Below are 27848 nucleotides of genomic sequence, written 5' to 3' on the forward strand. Positions count from 1 at the left end.
CGAGTAGAGATGATTTTAGGAGGTTCACGCCTTTCCCCCTCCCCAGGTTTGAGAACCCCATCCTCCATTGCACAGAGGCCTCATGGCAATGGGTCTTTGTTATGCAAAAGCATCATTTGGGGTTTCCTCAGTGTGCACCTTCCTGGGCCCTGCCCCCAGAGTCTGATTCTTTAGGTCTGTGCTGGGAGAGGCCTCCTGGGTGATCCTGCCGTGGGTGGTCTGGGAACCACACTGTGAGAACCTCTCCCTGCAGTAACCCACTGGGGCAGAGATCCTTGGGTGATGTAACTACTGCTTAGCCTTAGTCCCCAGGCCTCTGTTATCGTGACAGGTTACCATAAGTTTCACTTACAGTCACTTGCTAAGTATTAATCAATTATTACTCAATATTTACTGAGGGACTCTAAATGGAAGATTGAGTGCCTCCTGTGTGCCAGCCTGGGTAGTGGGAGAACAAGGAAATAAGAGGAACCCGGTCCCTGCAGTACTGTGACACCATGTCTGCAACCACACCTCTGTGAGCCAGTCCTGCACCCAGAACCCTACGAGAGCGTGTCCCTGTGACACAGGCCACACACTGAGGGTCCCCAGGCAGGCATGGCATTACGTTTTCCTTGTGAATCATTGCCCCCTCCCTCCCTCCCTCCCTCCCTCCCGTGGCTGTGTTGGGTCCCCGCCACTGCACGGAGGCCCTCTTCAGCTGCGGAGAGTGCGAGCCACTCTGCGCCGTGGTGCACAGGCCTCATTGTGGTGGCCTCTCCTGTTGCGGAACATGGGCTCTAGGCACGCGGGCTTCAGTAGTTGTGGCACGTGGGCTCAGTAGTTGTGGCTCACCGGCTCTAGAGCACAGGCTCAGTAGTTGTGGCGCATGGGCTTAGTTACTCCGCAGCATGTGGGATCTTCCCGGACCAGGGCTTGAACCCGTGTCCCCTGCATTGGCAGGCGGATTCTCAACCACTGCGCCACCAGGGAAGCCCCCATTGCCACCTTTTTTTTGTGTGTGTTATGCGGGCCTCTCACTGTTGCGGCCTCTCCCGATGCAGAGCACAGGCTCCGGATGCGCAGGCCCAGCGGCCATGGCTCACAGGCCCAGCCGCTCCGCGGCATGTGGGATCTTCCCGGACTGGGTCACGAACCCGCGTCCCCTGCATCGGCAGGCGGACTCTCAACCACTGCGCCACCAGCGAAGCCCCTATTACCACCTTTTTAAAATGAGTTTTTAAAAATTCTGTTTTTGATTTTTTTTATCATGGTAAATTATAAATAATATTTACCATTTTAACCATTTTTAAGTGTACTCTTCCGTGATGTTAAGTACATTCACGTTGTGGTGCAGCCATCACTACCATTCATCTCCAGAACTTTCTCATCTTCCCCAAAGAAACTCTGTACTCATTAACCAGTGACCCCCAAGCTCCTTACCCCAGCCCCCAGCAACCATCATTCCACTTTCTGTCTCTGTGAATCTGACTACAGGCATACCTCAGAGATATTGTAGGTTTGGTCCCAGACTACCATAGTAAAGTGAATATTGCAATAAAACGAGTCACATGAATTTTTTTGTTTCCTAGTATATATAAAAGTTATGGTTACACTTTACTGTAGTCTATCAAATGTGCAATAGCATTCTGTCAAAAAAAGGTACATAGACCTTAGTTAATACTTTCTTGCTAAAAAATACTAACCATCATCTGAGCCTTCAGCGAGTTGTAGTCTTTTTGCAATAGTAACATCAAAGGTCACTGATCGCAGGTCACCATAACAAATACACTAATAATGAAAAAGTTTGAAATATTGAGAGAATTACCAGAATGTGACACAGACTTGAAGTGAGCAAATGCTGTTGGAAAAATGACATTGATAGAGTTGGTAGACGCCACAAACCTTCATTTTTTAAAACAGTGCAGTATTTGCAAAGTGCAGTAAAGTGAAGCGCAATAAAACAAGGTGTGCCTGTGCTCTGGACACCTCACGTAAAGGAGTCATTCAATATGGAGTCTTTTGCGACTGGCTAATTTCATTTAGCATAATGTCTTCAAGGTTTATCCATGTTGGAGCATGTGTTAAATGAGGTTTTTTTCACAGATAAGAACCTGCCCCTTTTGGCTGCTTTTGGGAAACCAGCTTTGCTTTTACCGGCCATGTTTCCCCGTGGTGACAGCTGACAGAGCTGGAAAGCAGCTGTACTCCTTAGACTGTATGTTCTCCAGTTTGCCCCAGTCTCTGCCTCGGTTGTCCGCACCTGTCACCTTTGCCCATTGCTTCAATTCTGTTTCCTGCATGGGCCCTGGAAGCATTTCCATTTATCATTTCTTCTACTTTCTTTACCTGTCAGGGCAGGTTGGACTTCAGACCACAGACCTCCACATCTTTTTTGAACAGATTAGGGTAAATTGAGTCTCCCTTCATTAGGTCAGTAATTCCCGAGTTCCTGCCCTGTGCCAAGAGGTCTGCTGGGCTCGGGGGACACGGTGGTGAGCCAGTCAAATGTCTGTAAAGGAACGTGATCACTCCAGGCCTCACAGTAACAAACCAGTGAGAGTCGCGAGCCTCAAAGTCCCCCAGTATTGTGAGATCCTGATGCAATTGCCTGTCAGCCCTTTGGAGGTTCTGGAGCCAGCTGGCCCGGTTTAGATCCTGGCTTGTGGCTATTATGCTCGGGCAAGTTACTTAGCCTGTCTGTGCCTCAGTTTCCTCTTCATAGGACCTGCTTTGTAGGATTCAGTGAGTTAGAACCAGTGCCCCCCTAGAGTTGTGGCCCTGCTCAGAACATGTAGTAAATAGATGTTCCAGTCAACATCAGTGATGATTCCTGCACTTTGAGAAGCTGATGACAGTTGCGGCCCTGTCCTCAGAAAGCGACGTGTATAATTGTGAGGTGTGTGGACCCCACTGAAGCGCCTTCAGGGTCCTGTGAAAGAGGTTCTTCAGGGAAGGCAGGCTGGCTTGGGGGGGTCAGGGAAGACCTGTTGGAGGAGCTGAGCAGTGGGGGGTGGGGGGAGGGAGCTGGGCGGTGACCTTGTGTTCTGCCCCCCAGCCACCCCTGGAGTCGCTGGCCACGGTGGAGGAAACCGTGGTGCGGGACAAGGCGGTGGAGTCCCTGCGGGCCATCTCGCACGAGCACTCGCCCTCCGACCTTGAGGCCCACTTCGTGCCGCTCGTGAAGCGGCTGGCGGGCGGCGACTGGTTCACCTCCCGCACGTCGGCCTGCGGCCTCTTCTCCGTCTGCTACCCCCGCGTGTCCAGTGCCGTCAAGGCGGAACTTCGACAGTGAGTCCCCTGGCAAGACCCAGCCTCTTCCCTCTCCTTGGTCCCCTTCTCTCAAGCCTCGGCCCCCTCTAGGCCCATCCAGGGCCCAAAGGCCCCAGAGCTCTTCCAGCCCCCACTCCCCTCTGCCCACCCCTCAGAGACAGTGGTGTCTGGACACAGCTGGGTGTGAACCCAGGCACTGCCTCTTGGTCATTTAGGAAGTGGAGATAATGATGGTTCTTTCTCCCATTGGTTATTGTGAGGATTTAAAAGAATTACTACATACAAAATGCTTAGAACAGAATCTGGTACACAGAAGCACTCGACAAGTGATGTGTGATGCTATCTTAGGCCTGTTTGCGGTTGGCAGATAGGAGGCCTCCTCCTCCACTACCCTTCTCCCCTTTGGCTTGATACCCCAGGGAATTGCTTGCATGTAAGACTTGGCTTCCAGAAGAACCAGTGAAAATATTTTTAATTGGATTAAAATTTTCTATTAATGTGTGTTTCCCCTCCCTCTGGACTTCTGTCCATCCACCATCTTTATGAACCACTGAGCAGCAAGCCCGGGCCCTGAGCCATCACTCCTGCCAGAATACTGGTTTACAGCTGCCTGCAGGCACGTAGAGGGCTGCATGTGCCCCCGTGCATCTCCAACTGGAGCAGTCACTGCTGGAAGGGAAAACCTTTGAGTAGCCCCAGCCCAGCACCTTAGCCAAGCAATTTTATGTGGTCATAATAATATAATCAGTACCTGCCATTCACTATGGACTTACTGCAGAAAGGCTGCTGATTGTTTCATGCACATTGTCTCATTTAACCCTCATAACGACCCTGTAGGGTAGGTACTGTTATCAGCTCCATTGTGTAGGGCTGGGAAGATTCAGAGGCCATCACTCGCCTAGGGTCACCCAGGCAAAGCCAGGAACTGCGTGACTACAGCGTCTGTGCTCGCCCTCCATGGTGTTGCCTGCTGCCTTGGGATCCCAGGGGTCCCTCCTGAGCCCCATCCCAACCCCCAGGTACTTCCGGAACCTGTGCTCAGATGACACCCCCATGGTGCGGCGGGCCGCAGCCTCCAAGCTGGGGGAGTTCGCCAAGGTGCTGGAGCTGGACAACGTCAAGAGCGAGATCATCCCCATGTTCTCCAACCTGGCCTCTGACGAGCAGGTGGGGTCTGCTCCACGCCCCTTTCCTCTGTCTCCCTCCAGTGGACCCTGAGTCTAAAAGGGCGTCCCAGGGCTGATGGGGCCTCTGCTGCACCCTCCTTGTTCCCATCCTCTCCTCAGGACTCGGTGCGGCTGCTAGCGGTGGAGGCATGTGTGAACATCGCCCAGCTCCTACCCCAGGAGGATCTGGAGGCCCTGGTGATGCCCACCCTGCGCCAGGCTGCTGAGGACAAGTCCTGGCGCGTCCGATACATGGTGGCCGACAAGTTCACAGAGGTACATGAGGGGGCTGTTGGCAGCGTCTCACAGATGTGGAGACTGAGGCCTCAGGCAAAGGGGAGGGGCCACATATAGGAGCTGGGGTTTAGTGAAGCCCAGGGGAATCGTCGGGTGTTTAAGCAGTAAGATCTCGGTAATCATCCATTTGGACCTCACTTCACTTGCCAATCCTGATTGAAGGGTTCTGAGGCCAACTTAAGGTTCTGTGGGAGAGAACCACAGGAGCAGAGAAAGGGTAGCATGTATGTGGTCCTGACCTAATCGAACTTTATCTCCTTTTACAAAAGGGAAGACGGTCTGTTTGCTGGGGCTGCTGTGGCAGAGTACCACAGACTGGGTGGTACTTTATTTCCCCACCGTTCTGGAGGCTAGAAGTCCAAAATCAAAGTGTCAGCAGGGGTGGTTTTTCTGAGACTTCTTTCCTTGGTTGTAGATGGCTGTCTTCTCCCCGTGTCTTTAATTGTGTGTCTGTGTTCTCATCTCCTCTTCTTATGAGGACTTTAGTCATTTTGGATTGGCTTACCCTAATGACCTTATTTTACCTTATGACCTCTTTAAAGACCCTGTCTTCAAGTACAGTCACATTCTGAGGTTCCAGGGAGGTGTGGGGTGTGTTAGGACTTCAGTGGGAGATACAGTTCAGCCCCATAACACAGCCCAGAGGTTAGACTGGTCAGAGTGACACCATCAGGCGGGCAGAACAGGGACAAGATGCCACATGTCCCAGGACAGTGCTCTTTCCACAGAAATCTCAGTTTGCTTATCGCAAAAGTAGGTTTATTGAGCACCAGCTCTTTGCTGGGCATTGGGGTACGGTGAGTTCAGTACATCCCTGGCCGTCAGGGAACAGACAGCCTGAAGAGGGAGGCCAGCTGAGACAGAGGGAAATGTAATGTTAAAGTGTGACAGGTGCGGGGCTGGCTGGTGTTCCTGGGCCTGGAAGCACTGAGGCAGGTTCTGGAAGATGAGTGGGTGAGGGCTGGGGTAGGGACTGTGTCTGGCGTGGGCAGCGGACACTGGGCGGTGAGGGCAAGTACGAGCAAGGACATTTGGGACTGGCTTTGGGGCGAGGGGACACTGGAGAGATGGGCACCAGGCCCCTGGGGTCCTCACCTCTCCCCTTGGTCAGGAACTGCCCTGTCTCCCCCCAGGCCTCCAGAAGCGGCACGCCAGCAGGACCTGTGCACCCCTTCTGGCCTGGTGTCATGAGATGCGGAGGGCCTAGCATGCCTGCTTCCCTCTTGACCCTTAGTATTTCATCTTAATTACAAAAGTCACACGGGCTCTGGTAACCAGTCTTAGAAAACACAGAAATATTTAAATCAAAAAGTGAGAGCCAGCACACATCATTAGACTGTTTTTGGATCACGTAGCAGAAAACCCAACCCTGAACAGGAAGGAGATCTGTAGTTATTTCTAATGCAGACAACAGTACTGTGCAGTAAGTACCCTCGTGGTACAGCTCAGAGACGTACGGGGACTCATCCAGGGTCACACAGGTGCTAAGTAAGAGTAAGAATTTGAGCCAGGCAGATGGACTCCAGAGCCATGCTTGTGACCACTGCACTACCCAGCCCAACTCGGCACTATACAACAAGGAAACCAAGGCTCAGAGAGGCTCCGAGACTTGGCCAAGGTCACCCCCATGGCCCTGGCATTACATCTCAGCAGTGATTCCAAGGACTGTTTTTACCCCATTCCTGGTGCCTTTATCTTTGATTTTGTTCTCATTCATTTAGAATACCTGCCAAGCCCTTTGACCCCCCCTGACCTTCCCTTTCTGCAGCTCCAGAAAGCAGTGGGGCCTGAGATCACCAAGACGGACCTGGTCCCTGCCTTCCAGAACCTGATGAAAGACTGTGAGGCCGAGGTGAGGGCCGCAGCCTCCCACAAGGTCAAAGGTTGGTGCTGGCGACCAGGACACAGTAAGCGGGTGGGTGTCCGGGAGCTGAAGGCAAAACTAGGACATCGGGTCTTACCTCCCGCCGCCTCCATTTCCCTGCCCACAGAATTCTGTGAAAATCTCTCAGCTGACTGTCGGGAGAATGTGATCATGACCCAGATCTTGCCCTGCATCAAGGTAACAGGGAATTTGGTGGGAGGAATAGAGCAGATCTGAGCCTTCTGGAAAGAAGGGATGGAGATTGGGCATTAGGGGCAGCCAGATGCAAACCGAGTTCCCAGCCTTCCAGGGCCAGGCGGTCTTGCGTTTGGAGCAGTTAGGAGCCCTGAGTGCAGGCAGAGTCCGAGGCTCGGGGCTGAACGTGGAGGCGGGGAGTGCTTCCCCCTCGAAGCTCACTGGATCTCCTCATCCGGAGAGCTTTGGGATTGGGGTGAAAGCTGCTGGGAACAGGGGTCGTTGAACTCCAGGCAGGCCGGACATGTATGGATCTGCAGTTCCCCGTGCACACTAAGCCTGCCCTGGATTGAGATGGCGAGAGTAGGCTGTGTCTCAGGGCTTCTTAGGAGTTGGAGTCGTCTTGGCCACTGACCCTGTGGCTCCCCCATTCCTTCTCCCTCCCAGGAGCTGGTGTCAGACGCCAACCAACATGTCAAGTCAGCCCTGGCCTCAGTCATCATGGGCCTCTCTCCCATCCTGGGCAAAGACAACACCATCGAGCACCTCCTGCCCCTCTTCCTGGCTCAGCTGAAGGATGAGGTAAGGGCACCTGGAAGGCTCTGTGCTCTGGCTGGGACAGGTGGGGCGGCTGCTTTCCCAGTTTGCCAGGATCTTCAACAAACACCCAGGTTGCCAAGGAGTTGAATGTTTGTGGGCATGATGGACTGCACGTTAGCTTATTTGTTTATTAGGCATTTGTTTTGCATGCCCTTATTCTGTACTAGTCGTTTTTTCCTGGGCACTAGGGATTCCAAGAAAAAAAAAACAAGACACTTTTGTTCCTCAAGGACCTTCAGAGACTGGCAGTGGAGAGGGACAGATAGGCAGTCCCATGATGCCCTGATCATACAGGTGCTGTGATACATTCATGATGATCAGAGTTCAGGCTAAGATGCTGTAATAGAGACCCCAAAATACAGCGGCTTAAATAAGGTAGAGAATTATTTCTCTCACAACAGTCCAGAGGTGGGGTGGACCTACACTGGGGGATTGGCCCTGCTGACCTTGGCACTCTGTGGGTCTGAGGTGGCTGAAGGGAGAGGGCACCGACCAGCAGCGGGCCCCGCCCTCTCAACAGTAAGACCCCGAAGGGGCACCCATCCTGTCTGTTCACACCCCATTGGCCAGAGCCAGTCATGGGACCAACCTCAGCTAGCTGTTTATTTGGCTTGGAGCACAAAAGATGAGAGAGAGCACCGCGCGATGGCTGGAGAGGCCATGGGGTGACAGCCAGGGAAGCAGTGTGGACTTGAACCTGGGGTGGAGGAGGCGGAGCAGATCTGGGTGTTGGGAAGGAGCCCTGAGACGTGTCGAAGGGAGATGCAAGTGCTGCAGCCGAAGAGGTGCAGGGAGACCAGACCGGAGGCTGCTGCTGGAGTCTGGGAGGGGGGCGCGGCTGGTTTCAAGAGGTAGGGGGGGCCGTGCTGGGGCCTGGGGCTCGCAGGCCCCCTGCTGTTTGCCTTGGTGGGGACTGGGCAGATGGTGATACCACAGGCTGGTGTGAGACCTGTTAGTATAACTTCTGTGTTTGCAGAGGCCTCACCCTGACATACATGCACATGCACACGAACGTGCGTACACCACACACACACACACACAAGGCACACGTATGCGGTGCACTAGGAAGTTGGAGGGAACATTGTAGCAGTTCATTTCTTCACATAGGAGTCCCCTGCTGTGCACACCCCTCCGCCATTTATGACAGTTGAGGCTTTTATAATCATTGGATATAATATACTTTTAAGAAAAGATAAGTAAACTTAAAATTAAATCATTTATGTTATTTATGTAAACAGTGTTTCATGAACATTTGCAGCAGCTCTATCTAGTGGAAGATTCAAAGGAATATAACAGAAAAAGAGTGAAACTAACAAGTTGATGAGCCCTGGGACATTCCTTCCCTCTCCCTGTCTCCCTGAGTATCCTTGGCTTTAGGAAGAAACACATTAATCCAGTGAAGGGGAGGGGGAAGTTGTGTTGGCTCTGAGAGTCTTCTTCAGTTCTCGGACTAGGTAGTAGGAAATTGGCTGTCTTTCCTTCCTAAAGGGGACTCTATTATTTTTGAAAAGCAGGACTTAGGTGCTTTTCTCAAAGGATTTGTTGGAGAGGCCTTTTGGGCAATCTCACTTTGGAGCCAGCAGCTGAGGCTGTCTTGTCTTTTCAGCGGCTGCCATTGCTCTTCTTCATTGCTTGCTGAGTCTTAGTCCCCATGGCCACCCTTAGCTCCAGTGATTTGCCTGAACAGCCTTCGGAACTCAGAAGAGCTGTTATACTCATGGTCACTGTTGATTACAGTGAAAGGATACAGATTAGTATCAGCAAAGGAAGAAGGTGCATGAGACCAGGCGCCAGTTTCCAGTTATCCTCTCCCAATGGAGTTATACATAGTGCATTTAATTCTCCCAGTACCAACGTGTGACAGCACATGAGGAGACTGCCAGCTAGGGAAGCTTGCTGAGCCTTGGTTTCCAGGGTTTTTATTGGGGATTGGTCACATAGGCATGGAATGGAGCCGTTCGCGTGGCTGACCTTAGGTTACTGTGTCTCCAGCCTCTGTAGAGGTCAAGTTGATGCCACATGACCCAAGGTCCTCACCATAAATCACATTATTAGCATGCTCTATCTGGCATGGCCCAAGGCCCCCAGGTAAACAAAGACCCTTTTATCAGTTTGGATATTCCAGGTGCTTAGAGATCATCTCCCAGGAGCTGGTCAAGGGCCAGTCCTTTGGAATGTGCCAAGTTTGAACAGCCTAGACCTGTCCAGTTTAACCCCTTACTGCACACTTGCTCATTTGGTTCACGGATTCATTTCAATGCGTGCTTCCTTACCCCACAGCTCCCAGAGGGAGATGTAGAAAAAATTAACTGTGGTGTCTGCCCCAGGAATATATGATGTTGGACAAGGAGTTAATTGTGTTTATGTGCCTTTTCTTAAAAGTTGCTTCAAAGGTTTTTAGAAGCAGATGGGGGCACAGATTTCCCTGCTCTCCTAAGGTAGAGTGTTCTTATGAACCTGTCATAAGTTGAAATGGTGTAGAGCAAAGAAGCAATTTTTTTCTCTTGTAAAAGCAAAAACCCTCTTTAGGTTTCTTTTGGTTAGCAAAAGCAGGCACCAGTGTAGGTCTTTCATAAACTCAAAGTGGTGTAAAGCGAACTTTCGAAAAGTGGGGGATACCTGCATGTGTGCACATGTTGTAAGTCAGAGCTCATAATATTGGTAGTCACCTAGTGGTTCAAAAATATTTCTTTATTCCTTCGTTTTTTTCTTTCAGCTGATGTATTGAGCACCTACTATGGTCCAGAAACTCTGCTGGGTACTGGAGACATAAGGATATATGAGACGTGCTCCTTACAGAGCTCAAAGACTAGCAGAAAGAGTAAAAGTAACAGAAATGATAAAAGTAATAAACTCCCACATGCCAAGCCCTTTGTGGATCAGGCAGTTCAGTAGCCTCAACCACCCTTTGGGATTAGATGGACGTTTCTGTGTCACACATTGATATCCAGAAATGTTAAGTCCCTTGCCAAAGGGCTCCCAGCTAGCAACGGGCAGAGCTGGGATTATTATCTTGTCTGTTTTTCCCAGGGTACCATGTTTTTGCACTGTGATTCCTGCAGATTCTTCAAAAGGGCTAAACATTTTTTGTGCTTCTATGATGAGACTTGAAAAGCTGTCCCATTTAATAATCCATGTTGCTTGCTTTGTGTGTGCTTTTAACGTGTCCCCAGGGCCGGGAGCTGGGCTTGGGCAGTGGTAGTCTGCCCTGCAGAGATGTTTATTATATGAGGTTGGTGTGGTTGAGCTCTTTTCGCCCTGCCCTGGGTTCTGTGTGCATTGGCCTTCTCTCAGAACCCTTCTATCCTCTCCTCAGTGCCCGGAGGTGCGGCTGAACATCATCTCCAACCTGGACTGCGTAAACGAGGTGATTGGCATCCGGCAGCTGTCCCAGTCCCTGCTTCCCGCCATTGTGGAGCTGGCTGAGGATGCCAAGTGGCGAGTGCGACTGGCCATCATTGAGTACATGCCTCTGCTGGCTGGACAGCTGGTGAGTGCGGAGGCCTGGTGCCAGGCACGCTGCCCTGGGAGAGGTGCACGGTGGAGTCTAGTCACAGTGCAGTGTGTCCCGGGCTGTGCCGGTGGACCTGGGGGCCGTGAGGGCTCAGTGGAAGGTGTGAGGACTGTCCGGGGAGTCGGAGGAAGGTACACAGGAAATAGGGCCTTTATAAGATGGATAGAATTAAATGAGAGAGAGGAGAGAGAAAAAGCCCCTCAGGTGAAGCTGAGCAGTGTCCCAGCTTCTTGGGGTGGGTGTGGTTTCCCTGAGGTTTGCTGGAAACTACCCAGTCTCCCGTGATCCCTTACTTCCTTGTCTTCTGCAGGGGGTGGAGTTCTTCGATGAGAAGCTCAACTCCTTGTGCATGGCCTGGCTTGTAGATCATGGTGAGTACTTCTGGTGTCTCTGGGAGGAGATTGGGGCTCCAGGAGGGATGCAGGGGCGGATTGTCTGGGGCAGGTGGGGAGAGTGGGGGAGGCTAGAGTCACTCTCCCATGCTGTCAGATGCTCACGCGGACCAGCTCCTTGCTTTTTGGAGTCCCAGAGAAGCGCAGGGGTCACCCAGGGGCTGCCTGCTACAGTCGAGAGTCCTAGGGCTACCAAGCAGACAGCCTGGGTTTGAATCCCACCTCCTGGCTGTCGAAGCTTAAGCAAGTCACTTGCCATCTTTCAGCCCACGCTCATTCTGTGAAACATGGGACTTCTCATCCCAGCCTTTCAAGGCCATTGTGAGAACTGCTCATTGTTTTCACTAAGAGTGGCAAAAATAAGAGTTAACATTTTTCTGTAACAGGCAGGCTCCATTCCATGTACTAAGTGCTAAATCATTTGCTTGGGCAAATCACTTCTCAGAGCCTCGGTGTGCCCGTCTGTATCTTGGAGCTCTTGAGGAGGTACTGCGTGGAAAGAAAACCCTACATTTAGCACACAGCAAGCCCTTTCTTTCTCTTGGAGTTTATTCGTTCGTATGTGGCCTGGTACCTAGGGCTGCTCGGTAGGCAGTAGTGAGTGTGACTGTGACTCCCCACCCGAGTCAGTCCTTCACCTCTGAATCACCGCCCCCTGTCCCTCATCCTTCTGCAGTCTATGCCATCCGCGAGGCGGCCACCAGCAACCTGAAGAAACTGGTGGAGAAGTTTGGGAAGGAGTGGGCCCATGCTACTATCATCCCCAAGGTCTTGGCCATGTCTGGGGACCCCAACTACCTGCACCGCATGACTACGCTCTTCTGCATCAATGTGAGCACGCCCACCTGCCTCCGGCCTGTCCCTGAGGGGTGGGGGAGTACCTAGGAGAGGAGGAATGGCAGAGGGTCTGCAGGGGAGAAACCTGGCTTGGGGGTGGGCAAGTGATGGGAGCTGGGGTTGCAGGGGTGAGTCCTTGGGGAACTGCAGGCCAGAGGTTGGGGCTCCTCAGTCAGAGTCACAGGGCCTCTGGGGGTGGGGACCTGGCGTTGTGGGAGGCCCAGGACTAGGGAGACTTGGCCTCTCGGAACAGTGATTGCCAGACCTTTCTGGTAGGAGAGGAAGCACCCTCTCCTTCCTCACAAAATGTGTATATATCTATTTATGAAATAATAGTTAAATGTGCAGTTTATAGAATCAGACCTTTTTAATTCTAGCTCTGCCATATATTAGCTATATTTAATCACTTAAATAAGCCATACACATAACTAGAAATTAAAGGATAGGATTTCAAAACTAACATAACGAAGTGTTCTGATAATTTCTTCCCATGCCTCACTTTGGAGACCACTGTACTAAGGAAGGGATCCCAGGGGTCAGGAATCAAGTTCCATCCCAAGAGGATGAAGGGAAGTCTGAGGGTGGGGAGACAGGATGGGACAATGTGGGCTGGGAGTTTGCAGGGCAGGGAGACAGTGGTGTTAGGAGGGTGTTAGGGGAAATGGGAGCTTCCAGAGAATAAACTACCCTCAGGGTGGGCGAATCTGGGCTCAGAGCTCCCCCAGTTGCTCAGCTTCACCCTCTGGCCTGACAATCACCAGAGTGGCCTTGGTCAGAAAGGGAGAGAAATGGGAGTTAGCCGTGAACTTCGGGTAGTCACCCTCTGCTACTCACTGACCTCCAGGTGCTGTCTGAGGTCTGTGGGCAGGACATCACCACCAAGCACATGCTGCCCACAGTGCTGCGTATGGCTGGGGACCCCGTCGCCAATGTCCGCTTCAACGTGGCCAAGTCTCTACAGAAGATAGGGCCCATCCTGGACAACAGGTGAGGCCTGGACCCTCCTTCACACACCAGTAGCACTGGTTTTGGGCATCTTAATCTTTGACTTTTGAAGGTAGAGCTTAGGGTTTGAGGCCCAGGACTGCTGTTTGCTTGCTCTGTGACCTCGAGGTCTTAGTTTCTTCAAATGTAGAATGAGAATTCACATGACCTGCCTCACATAGTGGGAGGGGGTGAGAAGGTGGCAGTTCTATATAATAGCAACAAATCATTAGAAAATAAAATTAACAAATGTGTGTGTGTGTGTGTGTGTGTGTGTGTAATTTACAATTGCTCCAAAACCATCAAATACCAAGTAATAAATTTAATGAAAGATGTATAATACCTCTAGTGAAAACTATGGAATGTTGCTTTGGGAAATTAAAGGAGACGTACATAATATTCATGGATGGGATGGTTCCCCAGACTCATAAGTTTAGTATAATCTCAGTTAATCTCAGCAGGTCCTTTCTTGAAAAATTGACAAGTAGATTCTGGAATTAACATGAAAATGCAAAGATCTGGAATAAGCAAATTGATCCTAAAGAAAAACAGAGTTGGAAGACTTATCCTACCAGATACCAAGACTTAACTATGATGCCACAGTAATTAAAAAGTGAGGTGTTGGCACAATAATATTCAAATAGCTCAGTGGCACAGAATTGAGGGCACAGAAGCAGACCCTCGTGTATACCAGTTCAGTGGGGGAAATGGATCGCTATGTCAGAATGACTAAACTGAAAAAGCTCAGTGGCGCAAGTGTTGGTGAAGGTAGACAGCTGGAACTCTCATATCTTTTTTTTTTTATATTTTTTTTTTTTGCGGTACGCGGGCCTCTCACCATTGTGGCCTCTCCCGTTGCGGAGCACAGGCTCCGGACGCGCAGGCTCAGTGACCACGGCTCACGGGCCCAGCCGCTCCGTGGCATGTGGGATCTTCCCGGACCGGGGCACGAACCCATGTCCCCTGATCGGCAGGCGGACTCTCAACCACTGCGCCACCAGGGAAGCCCTGGAACTCTCATATCTTGCCGGTGGGGCTGTAAATAATAAATGGGCCTAATCATTGAAAATTGGTAGAGTTGAGTGAAGCTAATTAGACATACACTCCATGAGCTGGTGTGTTCTCTCCCGGCTGTATCCTCTCCCGGGTGTATATCCGAGAGAAAGGAGTGCTTGTTTCTAACAAAAGAACGTTCATGGTAGCTTTATTCATTTTAGCCATGAAGTGGAAACAGCGCAAGTGCCCATCGACAGTATAGTGGATAAGTTGTGGTTTATTCATATGGTAGGAGACTGTATTTAGCAATAAAAAGACTCCTTCCTGCTGTGTGCAGCAACCTAGGTGACTCTCAGAGACTCACCTACGTGAGAAGCCAGGCCCAAGAAAACCTATCCTGGGATTCCATTCATATCAACTTCAAAAATGGATCAAGGGGCATGTAGGTGATGGAAATGAAAATAGTGGTTATATTGGGGGGGAGGGGGAGCTCTGTCAACTGGAAGGGGACATGTGACACCTGCACCTCTGACTTCTGTCTCTGTCCACGACACAGCTTCATACCTTTAGTTTCTCTCTGAAGTCCACCTTCGTTTCCCCAGACAGCTGAGTGTCGGTGCAGATGCATTTCCCTGGGCCCCTTGCCTCCCTGGGCTCCTGTAGGGCCAAGTCCCTCCGTTTTGGCGCTTGCCTCTTCTGTTACTCATCATCAGTTTGGTCTGTGTCTTCCTCCCAGCCCAAGCTCCACGTGGGTGAGAATCAAGAGGGTTGGATTTTCCACTGTGTTCACACCTAATACGCAGTAGGCCTCAATAAGTATGTTAAATGAATGGAAAGTACCGACTTCCAAGGCTCAGAGACTTGTGGGTTCTGGATTCCACTTTTCCACACTGTCTGACATCCCTGTACCTCTTCTGGGCCCCAGAGGCCTCTGTCCTGGTTTGTCAGACTTCCAACCTTCAAAGTAACTGTTTCTCTGGCCCCTGAGACTCTTAATTCAGTTGTGTGTCTGTCTGTGCGCACCTTGTGCCCCCGGCCCCACCTGGCTGACCCCTTGCCCTCCTCTTCTCTTCCCAGCACACTGCAGAGCGAAGTCAAGCCCATCCTAGAGAAGCTGACCCAGGACCAGGACGTGGACGTCAAGTACTTTGCCCAGGAGGCTCTGACTGGTAAGGCATTGAGAGCTCCGAGACCCCAGCGGCAAGGTGGTCTGCAAGGATGGCGCTAGGCCTGGGAGCAGCCGCTCCAGGCGGGGAGACCCAGGAGCAGCTGTGGGCAGAGGGCTAGCTGCTGTTCTGACTCCCAACTGTTCCTGTTCCCCCAGTTCTGTCTCTCGCCTGATGCTGGAAGAGGAGCCAACGCCGGCCTCTGGTGTCCACCCTCCCCCCCAGTCCCTCCCTCAGGGAGACATTGGGGGGCCTTTGGCTGTCACTCCCTGTGCATGGTCTGACCCCAGGCCCCTCCCCCAGCACGGGTCCTCCCCTCCCCAGCCCGGGAATCCGACTTCTCACCGTCCACCTCCCAAGGGGCTGAGGGGAGCGCAAGGTGGGACAGGGCAGAGACCTTGGGAGGAAGGGGCCACTGCCGCCCACGCTGGGGGAGAGATGTGAGCATCCCAGGTCACTGGCTCCTGCTGCTGTAATGGGGACCCCCTCCGCCATCTACTTCTCCACCTCCCTTCCTTCCCCTCAGTGGTTTTCTTTGTGTCAACTGTGTCGTTTTTATTTTATTCCTTTCTTTCCCCTTTTCACAGAGAAATAAAGGTCTAGAAATAGCTGGTCCTCTGGTCTTAGTCGCTAGCATGGGGAAGAGGGCACCACGTCAGCGCCGCAGTCTTGCCCTTCTCTCTGGGGAGGACGTAATTACTGGGCTCGCACACCCCTGTGTCCTGCGAGTGAGGAGGTTCTCTGGGAAGCTGATGGGAGTGCAGCTGGCCCACTGGGTAGCGGGTCCACGAGGTGTCTCTGGCCAGCACAGTCCTGAGGTGCAGTTCAGTTTCACAGACGTTGGCTGAGTATGTGGTGGTTAAGAGCAGGTGCCTTGCAGCCAGACTGCTTGCATCCAAATCCCAGTTCCTTCACTTAATAGCTGTGTGGCCTTGAGTAGGTTGCCGAGTCTTTCTGAACTCAGATTACAAGAGTGTGTAAAATGGGGATAACAGTAGAACCAGATTGAGGGGCCGGGTGTGAAGACTCAGTGAGTTAATGCACATAAGGTGGGTACTGACTCGGGCATGAGAGGAGTCGGTCAGGGGAGCTGTAACTTGCTGGAGAACCCCCTGTGGTTGGGAGGCCCCAGGATAGTCAAGGCTGTGACAGGGAGCAGGCCGGGGACTGTGGCTAGACAGAACCAATTATCCCACAACATCTGTCCGCCTGTTTCTTTACTAAGACAGACACCGTGATTTTTAGCTGGGCACATGACTGCCTGGATTCAAGGCAGTTTCCCAGGGTCTCTTGAAATTTGGTGTGGCATTGCGACTAAGTTCTGGCCAGTAATATGTGAACAAAGTGGTATGTGCAGCTCTTAGGAAGTGTTCCTAAGCGGGGAGGAGATACGCTCCCCCTCCTTTCCTCCTTCCCGTGCTCTGGAATGTGGATCAGGTGGCTGGAATGGGAGCAGCCATCCCAGGCCAGGAAGTGATCTTAGACGTGTAGGCCCAGCAAGGCAGCAGAACAAGATAGGCGGAGCCTGGGTTCCTGATGCTGCCGAGACCCACACAAGTTACCAGTCGCCTGGGAGAGTTAAACTGTTTGACTGCTTGTTTGGGGTTTCATCACTTGCAGGTCACCCGAGTTCTAACTGATGCAGGGGCCAAAGAGCCCCAGAGAGGAGCAGCAGACGTAGTGGATGGTGGTGCGTGTAAGGTTTCACAGAGGACACGATACCTGAGTGAAATCTGGCTCTGCAGGGTGGAGGGGAAGTTGGCGATGGGTGGCAGGGTGCTTTCACCAGCTCAGTCCTCATGTTACTGAGTCCCTACTGTTTGTTAGACCAAATCGAACCCTGGGGGGTGAGGGAGAAAGGGACTCTGTTCCTCCTGTTATTAGCTCACCTTCATTTCCTAAGGGCAGGGCCTGTGCTTTAAACTCAGTCCCCCCACCCCACCCAACCCAAAGGTACCTTTCCTGGGTTATAAATATTTGAAGGACTGAACGAGTGAAGAATTCATGAGGTGGGGAGGCAGGCAGTGTAATAGTCACTTGCAGCATGATGTTGAGTGTTCAAGCTTAGTCATCAACCTGCCAGTAATTGTTGGAGGAATGTTCAAGTGAATGACTGTGGTGTCCCACTTAACATTTTACTGCATGACAACCCAACCCCCCCAAACTTAGTGACTTAAAACAATGAAATGTGTTATTCCTCCTAACTCTGTGGCCTGGGCTTGGCTCAGTTGGGAGGTTCTTCTGCTCCGTGTGATGTCTACTGGGGCTGCGATGTTCAAGATGACTTCTTCATTGCCAAAACCCCTGTGGTTGCTTCTGCCTTTCAGGATAAAGCTGCAGCCTTCAGCTTGCTCCAAAATACTCTATATGCCCTGGAGTCAGCCTCATCTCTTTACACTGTTGATGCGTCCGCACGTCAGCAGCGGAGCTAAGATGTCTCTGGACCACACGTGGTAGGACTGTTACATTGGCGGCCTCCAGTGGACCACACTCCAGGGCTCACATCTTGAGTGGTCCCCTCCCACACTGGCTCTGGGCTTGGCCACATGACTTGTTTTGGCAAAGGAGTGACAGCATCAGAATTGAAGGGGGGAGACTTGAGGCTAAGAGATCCAGGAGGATTCTGGTCTAAGTGGGCTGGAGCAGGTGGAGTTGGGGAGGTGGCAGGTAAGGAGGGTAACAGGAAGATTCCCAAGGAGACAGATTGGGACTTGGTGGCACCTGCATTAGGGGAGTAAGGGGAAGGTTGCTGTCACCTTGGCACCCAGGATGCAGATCTTCCCAGTCTCGCCACCCACCACTCCCTGGCAAACATTCTTGGCTCCTGCAAACCCACACATGCTTCAGCATCTCCAGCCTTTTGCCTGTAACATGAACCTCTACCTGGAAAGCTTTCCCTCCTCCTCCCTCATCAGGGAAACAAGTATTAGTATGGAGAGTGGGGAAGTGAGACGGAGTTACCCAGGGAGCATGGAGGAGTAGGTAGGGGCCAGATCCCAAGGAGCCTCTAAATAGGGCGCAGGGCTTGAACTTGGCCCTGAGGGACGGGGTCCAGTAAGACTCGGGGAGATCCTTCTGGGGTCAGACAAGGCCAGGAGGCCAGGGAAGAGGCTGACATGGTGGTCTGGAGGGTGAGGACCTCAGCTGGGCTGTGGTTGAGGACAGAGGGCAGAGAGATTGAGGAGGTGGACCTGATGCCACTTCTCCTTTTCAAACCCACAAGAAATTACACAAGGAGCAGCCGGAAGGAAGGCCTGGTCTCTCTCCTGTCCTTGGTTCTCATCAGAATATCTGAAGTCTCAGCACATACCTGTCATCAGCCCTCCTGTGTGGAGGAAATCCCCACTTCCGCCACTCCCTTCAGTTCTTCCCTGTCCAGCTGTGTTTCCCAGATGGGGGAACAGACCCAGAGTGTGTTGGGTGTGTGATGTGGGCCCTTACGGACTGACCAGAGCTCCACAAATCTCCCAGAAGAAAGAAAATGCCTTGATTTCCTCTTGTAGCTTGAGATCCTCTTCAGCCCAGCCAAAGAAGGAAGCTGGCTTGACAAGCTAGACGAGGAGGGACACGGCATGGCTGGCTTAGTAGCACTACAGGAATACGAGTCCTGATGTCTTATTAGCCATGATGCACGTTGTGGAAATCCTTTTTAATGAGTCAGGGCAAAACCTGATCTGACCTGAGCTGCTCTAGTGACAAAACCTGACTTAGACTGTTAGGTAGAGTTTTATCCCTTTTCTATGGAATATAAAGCACAACAGAAGTGTTCTTGTATTTGGAATATATGGAATATACTGAATTAGTAATCAGAGAAACTATCCACAAAGAGAAGCCCAGACCCAGATGGCTTTACTGAATTCTACCGAAACATTTAAGTAATTAATACCAGTTCTTCACAAACTCTTCCAAAAAATAGAAGGGGAGGAAACACTTCCCAGCTTATTCTGAGGCCAGTATTGCCCTGATACCTAAAACCAGACAAAAACACCAAATGAAAGAGATCTACTAGACCATTAACTCTTAAGAACAAAGATGCAAAAATGCTCAAAATACTGACAACCTGAATTCAGCAACACATTAAAAAAAATTATACACCATGACCAAATGGAATTTATCCCAAGCATTCAAGGTTTAACATCAGAAAAATCATCGTAATACACCATTAGTAGAATAAAACGCAGAACCACATAATCATCTCAGTTGATGCAGAAAAAGCATTTGACAAAACCCAACACCTTTTTGCGATAAAAACACTCAACAAACTAGGAATAGAGGGGAACCTCCTTAACATGATAAAAGACGTCTCCAAAACCCCACAGCTAACATAATACTTAACGGTGAAAGACAGTGCTTTCCACATAAGATCAGGAACAAGACGCTCCTGTCCCTTCTACTCAACATTGTACTGGAAGTTCTAGCCAGAATATTTAGTCAAGAAAAAGCAAAGGCTTGCAGATTGGAAAGGAAGAAGTGAAACTGATTGCAGATGACATGATCAGGAAATCCTAAGGAGTCCACTAAAAAAAAAATTGAGCTACTAAACATGTTTAGCAAGATGGCAGGATGCAAGATCACAGAAATCATTTGTTGTATTGCAGACAATAACACGTGTTCGGTGAGGATGTGGAGGTAATTGGAACCCTCACGCACTGCTGGTGAGAATGTAAAATGGCGGACCCACTCTGGAAAACATTACCAAGCACTTCCACTGATAGGTATATACCCAAGAGAATTGAAAACATGGCCACAGAAGATCTGGTACACGAATGCTGCTAACAGCATTGTTCACAAGAGCCAAAATGTGGAACCCACTCAAATGTTTATCAGCTGATGAATGGACAAATAAAATGTGGTTTTTGCATATAATGGATACTACTTAGCTATAAAAATGACTGAAGTACTGACATGTGCTACAACATGGGTGAACCTGGGGAAAAAAAAATATTGTGCTAAGCGAAAGGAGCCAGACACAAGCGGCCATATATTGTGAACTTTCATTTACATGAAATGTCCAGATAGGCAGATCTATAGAGACAAAGTAGATAAGTGGCTGAGGTCGAGGGGTCGGGGTAGGGGGTGGTGGGCAATGGAAAGTGACTCCTTAATGAGTATCAGGCTTCTTTTGGGGGTGATGAAACGTCCTGGAACTAGTGGAGATGGTTTCACAACTTTGTAAATATACTAAAAGCCATGTAATTGTACACTATAAGAGGGTAAATTTGATGATACATGAATTGACATCTCAATGAAGAACAGTCACCACTAAGCCCTATCTGGCTACCCCGGTCTAGGTAAGTAGGTTTGTAAGAATAAAACAATTTTCTTCTGTCCTCTCCACCAAGTTATTTATACTCCAGTTGGTCCTCTGCACCCTCGGGTTGAAAATATTTGGGGGGGGAAACAAATTCCAGAAAGTTTCAAACGCCAAAACTTGAACTCGCTGTATGCTGGCAAGTATTTACATAGCGTTTACATTGCAGTAGGTATTATAAGTAATCTAGAGATGATTTAAAGTATATAAGAGGGTGTGTGTTGGTTATGTGCAATTACTACGGCATTTTATTTATTTTTTTGCGGTACGCGGGCCTCTCACTGTTGTGGCCTCTCCCGTTGCGGAGCACAGGCTCCGGACGCGCAGGCTCAGCGTCCATGGCTCACGGGCCCAGCCACTCCGCGGCATGTGGGATCTTCCCGGACCAGGGCACGAACCCGCGTCCCTTGCCTCGGCAGGCGGACTCTCAACCACTGCGCCACCAGGGAGGCCCTACTATGGCATTTTATATAAGGGGCTTGAGCATACATGGATTTTGGTATCCATGGCGGGTTCTGGGGTTAACCCACATATACCAAGGGATGACTATTTTTTTCAGGTGCTGTTTAGAAGAGGCCTTTCCTAATATTTGCTATCGATTTCTATCTTCTTTGCAGTATAGTTAGAGAATATGTTTGATATTTTTAAAATCCTTTGATAATAGCTGAGACTTAACTTACGGGGCCCAGTGTATGGTCAAGTGTTGTAACTCTCTGTGTCATTGAGTAGAGTCAGCAGATGTGAGCAACATTCTACAAGGTCCAAAAGACCAAGTTTATTTGTGGTGGGCAGATCTGCTATTCACTTCTAAATTTAGCTTTTAACAAATTAATACTAAGAAAATTGCTAAACTCCCACTTTAATTGTAGAATTGCCTGCTCTGTTTTGTAAATTTCTGCTTTATGTATTTTGAAGCCATGTTTATAGAGGCATTTTAAAATGAAGACTATATTTTGGTGAATTCAGTCTTTTATCATAAGATTACTTTACATCGAGCAGGACCTTTTCATGTCAAGTCTTAATTCTTTGATACTAATATAGATCCATCAGCTTTCTTTTGATTAGTATTTGCACAGTATGCTTTTCCCATCCTTTGTTTTCAAACTTTCTGCAGCCTTAGGTTATATATATATATAGCGATCGTAAATGGCATATTTTTAGAAAATCCAGTCTGATGATCTTTGTTAACTGATATTTAGTTCCAATTATATTTAATGTACTTAACTAATATATTTGCACCTAAGTCTGCCACTTCCCTTTATGCTTTCTATTTCTTCTACTCTTCTGTTTTTCTTTTTCTCATTGCCTCTCTGTGGATTGACTTAGGATTTGTTTTACCAATTCTTTTCTCCTCTCTTCCTGGTTTGGAATCCACAGACTCTGTTTTTATTCTTTTAGTGGTTCCCCTAGAACAGTGTTTCCCCACCTGAGTACTGTTGATATTTTCAGCCTGATAATTTCTTGTAGGGGCTGTGCTGTAGTAAATTTATCGGCATCCCCAGCTTCCACTAGTTAGCAGTAACACCTCCCACCTCCTCCATGGCCAGAAATGTCTCCAACGTGGCATTTATGCACTAGGAGGCAAAATCCCTCCCAGCTGAGACCGCTGCCCTAGAAATTAGCACACACATAACCAACATATCAAAGTCTAACAATCAAAACCTTTATCCTCCTCGTGTTAATACAAGAACCTTAGAATCTTTTTTAGAAAATAAATTTATTCTTATTTTACTTTTGGCTGAGTTGGGTCTTCGTTGCTGCACGTGGGCTTTCTCTAGTTGTGGCGAGTGCGGGCTACTCTGTTGTGGAGCACAGGCTCTAGGTGTGTGGGCTTCAGTAGTTGTGGCATGTGGGCTCAGTAGTTGTGGCTCGCAGGCTCTAGAACGCAGGCTCAGTAGTTGTGGCGCACGGGCTTAGTTGCTCCACGGCATGTGGGATCTTCCCGGACCAGGGCTCAACCTGTGTCCCCTGCACTGGCAGGTGGATTCTTAGCCACTGTGCCACCAGAGAAGCCCAGAACCTTAGAATCTTGATACTCAGAATGTGGAATGGACCAACAGCCTTGGCATCCCCTGGGAACTTGTTAGAAATGCAGAATGTCTGATCACAACCCAGATCTGTTTTATTTTATATTTATGGTACTTCTTTTGTCTTTTATGCTGAAAATCTTAGTTTTTAATTACATTGACATAATCATTTATTTGTTTTATTCACATTGCAGGATATGTATGTAATTATATAATACTTATAATTAATTACATTTTAGGATATTTGGAAACATTAAATATAATATATAAAATATATAAGTATCATAGAGTATATGTTATATAATTACACATTCCATATATCAGAAAGGCACATAAAATATTTGTAATAGTTCCACAATAACTAACAGATTTACTAATAGTCTGATGAGTATAGCTTAACTTTTCTTTTTTTCAATTTTATTTATTTATTTATTTTAGCTTAACGTTTCTTTGTGCCTCTTTTTTTTTGTTTTTTTTTTTTTTGAAGAAATTTCCCACTCAATGTGACCTGAGGTCAGTCACACGGCCCTTCTAATCTACCCACTCTCACTTGTTGAGAAGCGCCTCAGCCATGGAGTACATGGAAAAAAGGTCACTGGCCCTGGGGGCCCATCCTCTGAATTCTCCAGTCCTATCTTTTCCACCTAGAGGGTGACTTGGCTTTTATGAACTTCAAGTTGGGAGAATGAAATAAAATGATGAATGATGATACTGTGTCTCCTCGGAGGAGAAATACCATGGCTGCCCAAGCAGATAAGGGCCACAAGGGGGTGCTTTGTTCCTTATGTGCAAACTGTTCACAAGAAGGACAAGATTCTAAACATTGTCATCAAGTATGGATGGAAGGAAGGCACCGGGATCATCTTCCCAAATGGGTGATGACAGGCCTGAAAACATCTCTCAGACGTCTTTGTGCTTAAAGACAAGTTCCATGCACATTTCTTCAGGGATGCATCAATGTGGCCTAGAGTTCATCCTTGAGCCACAGGGACATGGGACCTGGATCTGTTTGTGTGTATGCGTGGGTAGTGAAGATGAAGATGATGGGGGTGTTTTCATTCATTCCCACCAGCCTGGCTATTCTTTTCCCCCTTCATTCATTTCCTACTCATTCTATCTCAGCTGCTTTCTTACTCTCTGCCTCATTTTCACTACGGCAGCATGTGGTTACCTCATGAACACTCCCACCATTACTGGAGGATTTCTTTACACTGCAAGGAAGTCATCAAGACAGACATGTAATCTCCATAGGGAGGGTCTCCTATTTCCCATAGTGCCACTGGGGGCGAGGTGTCAGTGTCAAGTTCATTTTGTTTCCAGACGGAGTAACATCGTAAGACAGACCCTGACATGTTTCTGGGCCTTACCTGCTCTTCCCAGGATCCATATATTAAAAAAAAAAATCTTCAAATAGATACCTCCACTCAGTACCCTTCCAGAATTACTTCTGTTGGACACTGATTATATTTTCTAAACTGCAACAACAACAATGCCACTGATTCTAGGAAAATGTTCCTGTCCCTGAACATCTTTGGAGTGGTGCTGCCTTGTAAAGAGAGGGAATGGGGAGAACTTGCCCAAGTCAGGGGTCAATTTCTGTGTCCCTAGCTTGGAAGCCATTTCCATCCAGTGGCTGGAGAGAGACTTGAGTGCTGCTTGAAAATATGAAAAGATTTCTTGCCCAAGCCTGCAAATAGCATGTCTTCTTTCCTTTACAGTTTTTTAAGGCCTGTCCTCTGCTCATTCTTCTTCTGGCCAGTGTTCAACAGTAAAATAGCTGGGGCCACTACAGACGTATTCATGAGTCATTACCCTTCTCACAGAACTGTTTGCCCAGACTCTAGGTTGAGATATTAAGGGAAGGGCAGTAACCTCTCAACACTTTTCATTTGGGGCAGGGGACTGAACAAGGCCCACACCAGGGTTCCTAATAGCTCCCCTGCTTCCCCACACTTGGAGCTGGAAGGTCTATTTTTCCTAATACTCTAGAGTATATACACACGGTAGAGGAACAGCAGAATGGGAAACTCTCTTCATTTTCATTAAGGCTAAACTACAGGGTGGGGGGTCGATTCCAGCTCCTCAGCCTCCATTGAGAAAGTAAGGAGCTCTTGGGGGCAGGGGGCAGCCACTCACCATGAAGAGTATCAGGGTCACATGTTTCTCTCCATCCATCTGAAATCAGAGTCTAGCCAACTCAAACTTCTAGTTTCTGATTTTGTGACATGTGGAGCTACTTTTCTTTTACCTTCCTGGAGGCTGAGTGGGGAGAATCCAGCTCTACCAGGCCTGTAACCCCACTCACCCACAGGTATGTGATGTTTAAAACATTGAGGGAGAAGGGCTGCTTGAGCCAGGTCCTGGGGTTGGGTCTTTATTAGATTTTCTCATTTGAACAAGTCCCTGGATTTTTTTTTCCAGTTTTTAAAACTGTAGCAAAAATACTCATAAAATTTACCATCTTAACCATTAAAAATTATACAGATCAGTGGTATTAAATACATCCATAATGTTGTGCAGCCATCACCACCATTCAGCTCTGTAACTCATTTCATTTTGTAAAATTGAAACTCTATACCAATTAAACAGTAACTCCTCATTTCCCCCTTTCCCCGGTCCCTGGAAACCACCACTCATACTTTCTGCCTCCCATGATTTTGACTACTATAAGTATCTCACATAGTGGAATCATACAGTATTTGTCTTTTTGTGACTGGTTTATTTCACTTAGCATAATGCCCTTGTTAACCTAAAACAGCCAGTTATTTTACCAGCAAAATGGGTTTACGCAGGAGCTGCAAAGAATTACAATTTGGGACGTGCACCTGAGAGGAAACATGTAAGTCCAGTAAAGCAAAGAAGAGGAAAATTTTATAGAGGAGAAAGGGCAGTTGGGAGGGGCTGTTATAAACAAAAAATGCGTTGGCGGAAACTGGGAGTTCAAAGTACAGTGGCTTTTCATTGAGTTGTGACAGTCTCTCATTGGCTGAACTGTTGCTAGGCAATGAGAAAATCTTGCTTCCTCTTGCTGGTGGTAGTAAAGTAGCGTCACTTCCTGCCAGAGATGCAAGGTAACATCTCTTCCTGGAATCTGTATTGAGATCCAGTGGTACGCGTGTGAGAGCTCCCCCTGCTGGTCTCCCGACACCGTCTTGGTGAGGGTTCCCTTTATTAATGTTAACTTCCTCAAGGTTCATGTTGTATTATATCGCAGAATTCCTTTCTTTTAAGACTGAGTAATATTGCATTTTATGTATATACCGCACTTGTCTGTTCATGTGTTGATGGACAGTTGGGTTGCTTCCATGTTTTAGCTATCAAATATCTCTTTGAGACCCTGCTTTCAATTCTTTTGTATAGGTACCCAGAAGTGGAATTGCTGGATCATATTGTAATTTTATTTTTAATTTTCTGAGGAGCTACCATCCTGTTTTCCAGCGGCTGTGCCATCTTACATTCCTACGAACAGTGCACAGGGTTCCAGTTTCTCCACATTCTTGCCATCACGTATTGTTTTCTATTATTTTGATAGTAGCCATCCTAATTGCTGTAAGATAGTATTTCATTGTAGTTTTGATTTTTTGATTTGCATTCACCTAATGAATAGTGATGTTGAGCATCTTTTCATGAGCTTATTTGTCATTTGTATATCTTCTATGGAAAAATGTCTATTCACGTCCTTTGCCAATTTTTAAATTGGGTTATTTCTGGTTTTTTTGTGTTGTTGTTGTTGTTTTGAGTTTCAAGAGTTCTCTCTGTATTTTGGATATTAATCTCTTATCAGGTATATGACTTGCAAATATTTTCTCCTATTCGGTGGATTGTCTTTTTACTCTGATGATTCTGTCTTTTGATGCACAAAAGCTTTTTAAATTTTGTGAAGTTCAGTTTGTGTTACCTGTGCCTTTGGTGTCAAATCCAAAGAAATCAGTGCCAAGTCTAATGTCACGAACCTTTTGCCCTTTGTTTTCTTCTAAGAGTTTTATTGTTTTAGGTCTTACATTTAGGTCTTTGATCCATTTTGAGTTAATTTTTGTATGAGGTGTTAAGGGTCCAACCTCCTTCTTTTGCATGTGGATATCCAATTTTCCCAGCATGATTTGTTGAAAAGGACTGTCCTTTTCTCACGTTGCCCAGAACTTGGGTGAGAAAATTTCCACTTGTTCTAGGAAGCATTCTCCTATCCTTTAACTGGGATTCTGAAGGATCTTTGTAATTTTCTCTCTGAGAAAAATTTTTTCTCTCTCGGCATCACGTCCTCCTCATCATGACTCTTAAGGAATGTGAGGAAATGTCTTAGATTTTACCCTACTGGCAGGATAACAAATTATCCTGTCAACTTCATGGATGCTGTCAGAAGGCATGAGACTCTGGGGTCTGAGAAAGAAGATTTTATTATTCATGACATAGTAAACAGCAGAAGCTTCATGTTTGCATTTATTCTTCTTGTCCACCTCAAGTTCCTCAGAGGTGATACAAAGAGGCCCAGGATGCATCACAAGTGAGGATGTTGTCAAGGTTAAGAAATCCAAATATTTAAAAGTTGGTCCTCAACAAACCTGCCGAAATTTTGCCTCAGAGGAAGACACTATTTTTATTATGTTGGTCCAGTAATTAATCTGTCCTTTTCCCTGGAGGAGGTACTGCAGACATTATCTGAAACTGATTGTTATACAAAAAATCCTTGAAAAGATAATTTAGGACAGAAGCTGATACAAGCTGTGAAAAAACATAAGAGACCAAAAATTGTCTCTCAACATGGAGCAATTTTCCCTTTAAAACATGAGAATAATCAATGCTCTAAACAAAAATTTCCACTGAAGATTTCTAGTACTAAGACTAACCTTGATTGTGTGGCACACTGGGGTTGTAAAGATTGAAAGAGACAAGAAAAGCCTGAATCACCAGGAGACTTGACAGAAAATCAGCTCCGAGGGTGAGGTGATGTTAAACTGGATGAGGCAATGATAGATGACAGCAAATAAAAAGAAAGGCAAATACAACATTTTCAGAATAAATGGGAGTGTGTTATCTTGATGGATAAAAAGACTTAAGTCACTACTAACACATATAACAAATTACTCTGAATAGATTGCTGATGTAAAATTTAAAGGTATAAAATGATTTTTCTAGAAGAAAACAAAGAACATTTTTGAGATCTTATAATAGGAAAAGACTCCTTAAACAGAACAAAAATATTGACTATAAAGGAGAACATGACAAATGATGTTGTATTGAAGTTAAGAG

General features: G+C 48.0%; 1 protein-coding gene across 1 annotated transcript in view; it reads left to right on the forward strand.

Moving 5' to 3' along the window:
- Window positions 1-15874, forward strand: part of PPP2R1A (protein phosphatase 2 scaffold subunit Aalpha) — a 33149-nt gene extending 17275 nt beyond the window's left edge. Inside the window, exons 4-15 of the mRNA XM_033845565.2 lie at window positions 3038-3270; window positions 4272-4419; window positions 4539-4694; window positions 6484-6598; window positions 6707-6777; window positions 7222-7356; window positions 10691-10864; window positions 11199-11259; window positions 11957-12111; window positions 12962-13104; window positions 15175-15266; window positions 15422-15874. Coding sequence (XP_033701456.1) covers window positions 3038-3270; window positions 4272-4419; window positions 4539-4694; window positions 6484-6598; window positions 6707-6777; window positions 7222-7356; window positions 10691-10864; window positions 11199-11259; window positions 11957-12111; window positions 12962-13104; window positions 15175-15266; window positions 15422-15438 — 1500 coding nt within the window. The 3' untranslated portion in view covers window positions 15439-15874. The remainder of the gene's footprint in view (window positions 1-3037; window positions 3271-4271; window positions 4420-4538; window positions 4695-6483; window positions 6599-6706; window positions 6778-7221; window positions 7357-10690; window positions 10865-11198; window positions 11260-11956; window positions 12112-12961; window positions 13105-15174; window positions 15267-15421) is intronic.
- Window positions 15875-27848: the final 11974 nt, after the last annotated feature.

This window comes from Tursiops truncatus, chromosome 19 (genome assembly GCF_011762595.2).
Source record: "Tursiops truncatus isolate mTurTru1 chromosome 19, mTurTru1.mat.Y, whole genome shotgun sequence".
In the NCBI taxonomy this organism is placed as follows: domain Eukaryota; kingdom Metazoa; phylum Chordata; class Mammalia; order Artiodactyla; family Delphinidae; genus Tursiops; species Tursiops truncatus.